The 9,455-nt window shown below is 36.8% G+C and overlaps 1 protein-coding gene across 2 annotated transcripts in view; it reads right to left on the bottom strand.

Annotated features, from left to right (window-relative positions):
* Nucleotides 1–1,573: 1,573 nt before the first annotated feature.
* The window catches only part of KLC1 (kinesin light chain 1), a 29,602-nt gene continuing 21,720 nt past the window's right edge, over nucleotides 1,574–9,455 (bottom strand). Inside the window, exons 13-15 of one of the 2 annotated variants that reach the window (XM_009280876.1) lie at nucleotides 9,170–9,300; nucleotides 4,501–4,567; nucleotides 1,574–2,916 (exon numbers count right to left, since the gene is read on the bottom strand). In XM_009280876.1, coding sequence (XP_009279151.1) covers nucleotides 2,851–2,916; nucleotides 4,501–4,567; nucleotides 9,170–9,300 — 264 coding nt within the window. In that variant the 3' untranslated portion in view covers nucleotides 1,574–2,850. The remainder of the gene's footprint in view (nucleotides 2,917–4,500; nucleotides 4,568–9,169; nucleotides 9,301–9,455) is intronic. The other variant, XM_009280874.1, reaches the window with a different exon arrangement.

Genomic DNA, 9,455 nt, shown 5'->3' with positions numbered 1-9,455 from the left:
TATGGATTTATGGATTAGAGGACTCTTGAAATTTGTTTCTTCTCTGAAAAAAAAAACTACCTTTTAAATATAAGAATTGTTTAATAAGCAGTAGCTCAACAATTTAATCTTCCAACACACTTTAAAATACTATATAAAGCTTTAAAACATTTAAAAGCACAGTACTAGTAACGCCACCAACAGTACAATCCTAAATGAGAAAGTTCCCTCACTATCACCATCAACATACCATGGTCTTGCATTTTAAAACTTTGTGTACATTGTAATTTGGCACAGTTAAATATTTTATTGCTATTTACACAAGTTGGGGGGGAGGGGGTGTGTTGGTTTGTTTTTTTTTTGTTGAGAAGCTGCAAAAATAATTTTCCTTCAAAGCTGAAACATGAATGTAGAAAACACATTCTTCAATTTCTTTTCAGTAATTCCTTACTACCAGAATCAGTTCTGCATCTAAATGGTTTTGTGGGTTTTTTTGGAAGTCAGACTTTTATAACCGTCTCTACGTGAAACACCGAGCTCCACAGAACCCCGCGTTACAAGGCCCACTGAGCCACTCCTATAGCAGTAGCATCGTGCCGGTGTGAAACGGGTTGACTGCTGGGTGTGTTTGCAGCGAGAGTTTCTCAGGGGTACTGCCAGAGGGACAGATGACGCCATCGCAGGCTGTCCACGGGGGCGCGGGGGTTCCCCCGCCGTCCCCCCGGCCCGCCTGTCGGTTGGACACGGGTACCCACCCAGCCCGGCAACCCGACGCACAGTTCTTTGTGCAAAGCTGGCTCAGTCTGGCTTTGTGCAGAGAACTGAGTTCACCAGTGGGTGCATATAACATGTTTTGCTTTAGGGGAAAAATGTATATATATTATGTATATTTTTATATAAAAAGCTCTTAATAAAAAGATTAAAACTCACGAGTCTACATTATATGAGTAAATATTGTTAAGTAACCGAGCAACAACTAACTTGTTCTCGCTCGAGTTCATTAATGAATTGCACTACTCTGTGCTGAAACTTCTACGTATTAGCAGCATCATATCCCACCGTTTCTAAACTGTCCTTATAGCAGTATACCACACGCAGCTTTCCTTAAAGAGATGCTAATAAGGTACCTCCTGGCAAACATAGTCAAGTGCATTACACATACAACTTTTTGCATCGGGTATTGTAACACAACTTAAAGCCGGATGCGAAGCCAGTCAAATACTTCGTAGAAGTACTAATTCTACTGACTCTTCACAGCCTGTTCAAATACTAAAACTCGCTCGTGTCCCTATGTGTTACCTCCTTCAGTTGGCAGCTAATAAGGTACCTCCTGGCAAACATAGTCAAGTGCATTACACATACAACTTTTTGCATCGGGTATTGTAACACAACTTAAAGCCGGATGCGAAGCCAGTCAAATACTTCGTAGAAGTACTAATTCTACTGACTCTTCACAGCCTGTTCAAATACTAAAACTCGCTCGTGCCCCTATGTGTTACCTCCTTCAGTTGGCGCTAGCCCTGAATGAATATTCCAGCTTTTCCCAAAGTTCGTTTCGTTCAGCGTTTTCCAACTCACAACTATGACCACAAATGCATTTGTACACACACTGGTTGGCTTTTTTACTTTCTCATCCAACTTCACATGAATAAGAATTTTTACAAAAGATGAACAAAATGACAAGCTTTACAGAAAAGCGAAAGGAAACACTAGTGTCTATAAAATACTTAAAACATACATACTTCGTTCCAGCAGCAGTCCCGTATACAGACAGCATATATATTAACCGTAAGTAGATTTAACATGGATGTGTGGCCAAAGTGCTTGCCACTTATGGCCATCTAGTGCTTCCACTGGGGCCCTTCAGATTGGAGTGGTCCTTTGCACAGCAGCTACTCCACAGTGTAACAGCCTAGCCTGCAGTTGCCTGCTTCTGCTGTCATCAGCTATTACAGAGAAGGGCAGGATTTGGGATCAGCCTAAGGAAACGTCGGAGCACTTTCAGCAAACAGAGAACGGGATTGTGAATTCCAGTGGACGAGCAAGAAAGTCAACCTGAGGCTTGATGTTTCCCTAAGAGCAACAGCAGCCGCTCTGGGACAGTTGCAGTCCAAAACTTCAGTATTCGTCAACCATACAAGGTGAAGGTCAAAACATTTTCCATTTCTCCTGATCAACGTGAACCATCCTATCTCCATCGATTATTGTGCCCTAAGACTTATATCAACAAGTGTCAAAGTTATGGTCACAGGTATTGCTATTCATGCTATCTACAGGTAATGTAACCCCAACCATCTCCTCCGTAAAATTTAATAGCTCAATCTAGTGGTTAAGTAAGCTGTGTCTAAGTGCTGTTTTGCCAGCTAAGGTTTCTAACATTACAATAATCCGTGGTGCAAAGGAAAGCCCCACCAATACAGTATGCTCTATTTGAATTCATACAGTAATGCACATACATTTATCCTTTTCTCATTCCAGCACTGTATATATTTACTGCTACACATTTAGTTTTGCCTGCATTTTCAAACATCTTTGCATTTTGGTATGCTTTAAATATGTTTGTGTTTTTACATTTTTTTGGCTGCTGTAATATTCAGACCTATTAAAGAAATCGATGTAAGTAGCATGAATGGGAGCAGTGCAATGAGCAAAATATATCTATATAGTTCTCCTTTAGAAGAAAATACCCACTAACGTTGTGTTTAAAATCGTTCCTATTCAGAAAAGTAAAAACAGCAGTCCATTGGAAAAAAACCCAACAAAATCTACAAACTAGGCGTTCCTATACATAATGATGAGGAACCAAAGCTTTGAAGGTCTCAGTGCTTCTTTATTCACCAAGGAATTTTAGCTAGCTTCTGTCCAAGAACCTCAATGCGCCAAATCAGTATGACTGACACTCAGAGCTCTCGAGTCTGTCAGACAATTATTTCGTTCCTGTGTGAAGGGGAAAACAAACAAACAAACAAATTAAGCAGATGTCCAGACAGTTCAAAGCAAATAAACAAAATTACTAGTTTTACCAACAGGAACAAACAAATAGAAGGATCTATGGAGAACTGGCCTTGTTCACGCTGGGTAGGGGGACACTCTTCCGTATTCTAATAAACGTCTTTTCCCCCAACTTTCAACTAGCAAAAGTGAAAAGATCTATTGATATGTATATACACACCCTTTACAATCCTGACCCAAGCCTTACCAGAAACGCAAGAGCCCATCTATGGGAATTGCCATGAGTCTCTCTAGTGGGTGAACTAGAAAAGTTCACAAGAAGTGAGAACTCATTTTAATATCGCAGTGTACATACAAACAATAAATTACTCTTCCGGAAGTCACATTGACTATATGCTAAGGATCCGGTTTAGGGGCACCTAGGACATGACATTTTGAAACCTTGGCACTGTTGCTGCAAAGAATTATGCTTTACCCCGATGTTTTTTTGGCTGAAGTTCACCCTAAGCAAAGTTTTGCACACATTTCACACCGCAGAAAACTCTGCAGTAGGTTCATTAGAGATAATATAGTTGACACCTTTATGCCACTCAACAGTAAAATGAGAGCCATAGTTTGGGCTTTCTTGCTACTGTAAGACAAACAGTGATGAAGATCCTCACGTACAGTTTTGTTAGTACAGAAGCAATTTTGTCTTCCTAAAATTAGTTGCAGTTACTGTGTTAGTAAAATGCACAACAGTGTTTAGAACGCAGAACATTGCTAGCTTATTTGACAATATAAGAAACAGTGACTTATTAGGTAAAAACTGGAAATGGGAAGTAGCAATCGGGCACACCATGTACAGTTAAGCAAAATAAGGTTTTATATTAGCAGAAGCATAACATAGATCAGACAACCTTTTAGAGACTACTCCTGTACAACCTCAGGAACAACTGAAGTCGCATTTAAGGGAATCTGAAAATGTACAGCAATTAAGATGATCGGGCCCTTTGCGATAAAGGGGCTGAAGTAAAAAATACTTAGTAACTGGGCTCTAAAAGTTCTTGGTTTTTTAATTAGGGTTTACAAGAACGTAAGAATCCAGAATAGATCAGACAACCTTTTAGAGACTACTCCTGTACTCACTCAGGAACAACTGAAGTCGCATTTAAGGGAATCTGAAAATGTACAGCAAGATGATCGGGCCCTGTGCGATAAAGGGGCTGAAGTAAAAAATACTTAGTAACTGGGCTCTAAAAGTTCTTGGTTTTAATTAGGGGGTTTACAAGAACGTAAGAATCCAGAAGTTTCATATCCACTGTAATAGTTAGATGGCCCAAAGCCAGAGACTGCTTGGTATCATAAAAGCCAATGCTCTTTACTGGTCGGACTTAAGCACTTGCTTAGAATTAAGCATAATGCACAAAAGTGTTACAGAACGATGTCTTAAGCATAGGCTTTAAACATCTTACCAAAGTAGGGTCTTACCAATCACTAGGAGTTTGTTGTTTTATTATTTATCATACTCTTTTTATCCCAAACCCTACTAATGATATATTTTTGTAAGAGTATTGTAGGGCTTCTTACTTGAAAATGATCTTCAGTAGCCTTGCCACCCATGTTAAGAACATTCAGAGAACTGGCACGCTTCATGCTGCAACCAGGACAGTGAACATGCAAGGATAAACCAATCAGAATAGCTGAAAACTAACAGCTCTAAAAACACAAGTATAACAACAAGCAATGCACAGTTAAGGGAGTTTGAACGATGCCCCAAAACTGATCTGAGGGATACCCTTTAAGATAACTACGTAACTTAGAATATGTTTCTATTCGGTTCTAAATTAAATATAAACCCAAAAAAATTACAAGCTCCTCAAAGCTTAAACATTTCAGGCAACTGATTTAGTTTCAACTCAAAATCTCAATTTTTAAAGCACATCAAATTAATACACTGACTTAGTGTTGATTTTTAATTAGCTAATTCTCAGTTTCAATTTTATCCAGCTTCTTACAAAAGCATCAAAACATTCAGACAGTTTAGGAAAAAAAAATGTCAAACGTGAATAAGTTTGTCACATAGGCAGCATTTAACTTGGAAAAGCTACAACAAGCATTAGTTTAGTACTTTCTGCCTCATCTAGGTAAGTCTCCAGAATCTATTTCAAAAAAGCATTTTAAATTCTTTTATTTTAAACATTTCAAAGTGAAGGGAAATAAGATCGTTGCTGCTATCAGCTTTGGTTATGCTTTTGGCTTTACAACGCTCTGAGCAGTGGTAACAACAGCCCTAGAATACTGTATTGAAAGCAACAGATGAGGAAAAAAAAATTCATCACCTACACAGGAGCCACTGACAGTCAAAATATCACTGCATTAACTGTAATATCTACTGGTGTTTGAGATGAGGATTAATAATTTATCTGCATTTCTCAAACATATACAAAATTTAACAAAAATATTTTAAAGCGTATATAATGAAATTCAAGATTAGCCTTAAGCTTCCTATCATCACGGCAACTACAACAGGAACGTCTGATGTCCTTTATCCCAAAGTGTCTGTACATTACTCAGAATGTACTAGGTGTGCCTTGATTTTTCACTATTTTTTTTTCCTCTTCAATGATTTCAAAACTACTAAATGAGTATTTTGAATATATATTTGATGAACTATTCACAACGCAATGAGGCCTTAATCCTGCAATGCCATCTACAGCTTTAGAGACAACTGGCTGATGCAAAGTTCCCAATGCCTTCCAGTAACATGGAAAGGTTTATCCGTACAGATCACATTAGATATTAGCCAGTTTTTCTTTCTACTGAAGCAAGACTACTAACAGTCAAAGTCAAGCACGAGTTTTAAATGCTTTCATAAAGCAAAGGCTTAGCAGAATAATGAACCAAAACACTAACAAACACAGGCAACAGCTGCCACATAACACAGGCTTACTGGTTTTTTCCTAGCATTAAATTTGCACGTTTCAAAAGCTAGAATGCACACAAATTTAAAATATTTGACATGAGTGTTAGCAACAACAAAGCAAGGACTCATGCATGGTATACACCTCTCATTTATTCAAGGAAACATGTACAACAGAGGTTATATATGGAAGTCAAAGTAAGTTATCTGTAAAACACAAACAAAACATTACATAATGCTCTTCAAAAGAGCGTAAAGGTTTATGGAAAACATTCCAGGGAAATAGAAAATCCACCACTAAAAATTTACACAAGTATTTTTAGGTTCTTGCTGAAGTGCCAATTAAAAAAAAATATATTTTTAATCACACATGAGATACTAGTTTGTTTGTGGTTTTTTGTTGTGGTTTTTTTTTTTTAACCAACATACTTAAGAACTTTAGTCTAAGAAATGCACTTTTAATTCCTTCCATGTTAGAAACATGACTGCACAAATATTAAAAGAGAAAAATCAAACCTAACACTAGCGAAGTTAAATTATTGCAGAACTCAATTCTGAAATACGGTAAGGAAAGAAAGAAAGAAGTGATACCATGCTTCAGGTATTGTATGTTTCAAAGAATAGTTCTTAAGAGATTTGTTCTTTGTCAAAAAGGCTTTTGCACGATTTTAAAGAAACAATTTCCCTGATGAGTTTTCCACTTCATTCTCTTCAACCTTCTGTATCAAGCAACAACATGAAAACTAAGTCTTTCTTTCATGCTGGGATGTTACTGTATTTCTATGGGAGCATTTCTCATTCAGGATCGTACCAGCACTGTCAGTTACTATTTACAGAAGCACAGTATAAGCAACAGGTGTAAATCAATTTCAAAATAAAGTCTTCATAGAGCAATAGGCAGGGAATGCAGAGGTGTATGGGTAAGGAGGGAGGCACGTAAGTCTTCTACCTAGAGTGGCTGACTTCATAGCAAAAATGATTTCTATGTATGCTATGTCAGTATTGTAATATTCAGCTATCAAACACGCTAAAAAAACAAAGGTTTGCATAATAAAAACTGAATATCCCTTTTATTAAGCTCAGAAGCAGGGAAAAAAATTAACTTACTAAATTAATATTACTTAATTTATTAAAGTTTCTTCAGAAAATGAAATCAGAATTACTTCTTGGAGTATCAGTATGTACAGCTATGCTTCATGATCTACAAAGCTGGTGTTTAATACCAGGAGTCTTAGCTGGCTTTAATAACAAATGCAAATATAAATTAGGATTAAAAAATGTCTGTATCTTACAAGAACAGATACTGTAATATTTATTGTCTTACACACTCAGCAAACATATCTACATAAAAGCCTGCCACTGCAATACACTTATTGCAAGCTTTAAGAATAAATATTCTTTGAGAACAACAGACACATCTAAAAAACAAGAATATTTTGTCAAAAAGGGAAAGCAAGAAAGATACTGCTTTGTTTTCAAATTTGTTTCACATTAACGTCTTTATTTGAGGAAATCTCATCTGGTGATACAGACCCCACAATATAATTGTTAATGTGGGTCGATTACTTCTATGTTGGTCAAATAGCACTACCGAAGTGCAGACAATAAAAAGGGAGAGGAGTTCTTACAGGACACTGCAAAGCCAAATGTCTTCAGTTATACATAAGCATAATTTTCTACACCTATAATCACAGAGTTACTTTACCTGCAGAAAAAGTTAGCTCTATTTACTACAGAGAACAAGGAATAAAACTCTTCGCTTTTACGAAACTGAAAACCTTTCCATGTCTCACAAAAATGAGGAGAAAATTCAAAATTAGGTATGAATATATGCATCTATTCATACAAGTATATACCTGAACTATGATGAACTCTAGACAGAGCTGAATAGAAACAGAAACCAACGTATAAAACTGCTAATACTGAAGACAAAGACGGAAATCCCTTTTATTCTGTTTTTGCTTGCATTTGCTTGTTTTCTCTAAAGCATTTTACATTAACATATTTCCTTCTTCTAGTTACATGTTTTTCATCGTTTACTCCCAATCTATCATCTCAGAGGTAGTTCTTAATGATGTATCAATAAATGCAAAGGGATTTTTGACCTTGCATTTGATTCAGTGCCTTCAACATCAAGCCTCTGGCAGCTGACAGTGAAATTTTAATTAACAATTCTAAAAATAAGTTCAGGCTGAATTTGAAACAGATACACGAGGAAGAGAATTCTACATGTACTGCAGCTGTACACAATGTTTTACAGCGGCATAAAAACAGTAAGGCAAAACTTCGTTGGAGCACTTACAAAAACACATTGAGACCCTGCCTCCGGATCACTGTCTCAGATATTACCAGATTATCATCATCATCTACTATATCACTCATAGATCCAGTTGCTCCATCAGAAGTTAATCCAAGTTCTCCCATTTAACTGTTTAAAGCCTAAGTTCAAATTCACATTGTGATACAGTTCCTGTCAACTAAATGAGTTCCAGTTTTCCACAGCAAGGGGGAAAAAACCTGCAAAACTGATTGCAATGATGTTGGGGGTGAGGGGGCACACCCACGAGTGCTATTATGAAAAACAGTAGTACATTTTAACACTTCAACTTCTCTGCAGCAGCCAATAAATTATGCGTGTTTTTATGCATTTATTAGAAATATTACATACATCCAAATCCATAACCATATGGTAAACAGGAAAGAGTGAGAAGTCAGATTCGTTAGAATTTGAATTTTTACCACTGACTTCACAGAGGCCAAAATGTTAATGAGATGCACAAGTAGGTTCAAGTTATTCAGCATTTTCCTCTGCTCTCTGAAATCTGGGTTTTCCAAAAATAGCAACTGAGACGGGCTCAAATCAGTAATTCTCTTTATACCCACAGCAATATATAAAGCTATATCAAGAATATATCAAGATATTAAGCTATATCAAGAATGTTAGTTGTACGTTTACTGTATTCAAGCTTTTATTGTAAAAATCGGTAACATTTATTATTCTTCACTGCTGTGTGAAAAGGAGAATTTTGCAGGTAACTAACATTTATCAGTAATTCTATGAGGCTTTTGTATTCTTCAAGTGGCTAAAGTAGTAAAAAGGGAAAAAACACTTAAAATTGAGTTAACTCTTAAAAGCAAATATAATTCCTCAGATGTTACAGAACTTTCATTGCAAGTTTAAGAAATTATTTCCTATTTTATTTTTCTTTAAGATATAAATCTATACGATATGCGATTAGCTAAGCAGAGAAGAAAACACTGCCGTAGGTACTGCACTAGGCTACAGGGGGGGCACAGAACGAGGGCACACCAGCACAGCTAAGAATAGATAATTACCCTGGATTCTTTGGTTCACTGTCTCGTGAACTTCCTCCCTTCAGCTTTCTAACCAGCTTCTCACTGCTGCGTCTAATGGAAGCACGAAGTTTGCTAAAGGAACCACTGCGTTTTAAAGATCCAGTGCCATCCTGAAAAAAATTGAACAAATGTGAAAGTGCAAGAGTTTGTCGCCCTCCCCCAAGCCTGGCTCAAAAACATTTCATTGATGAAAATTTTTTTTTTAAATTGCTATTAATATATACTTGGTACAATTACCTAAACACAGAATATGATACAGCTATAA

Source organism: Aptenodytes forsteri, unplaced genomic scaffold (genome assembly GCF_000699145.1).
Source record: "Aptenodytes forsteri isolate BGI_AS27 unplaced genomic scaffold, ASM69914v1 Scaffold193, whole genome shotgun sequence".
Classification (NCBI taxonomy): Eukaryota; Metazoa; Chordata; class Aves; order Sphenisciformes; family Spheniscidae; genus Aptenodytes; species Aptenodytes forsteri.
The sequence above is the reverse complement of the archived record's forward strand: the minus strand, read 5'-3'. Positions and strand labels throughout refer to the sequence as shown.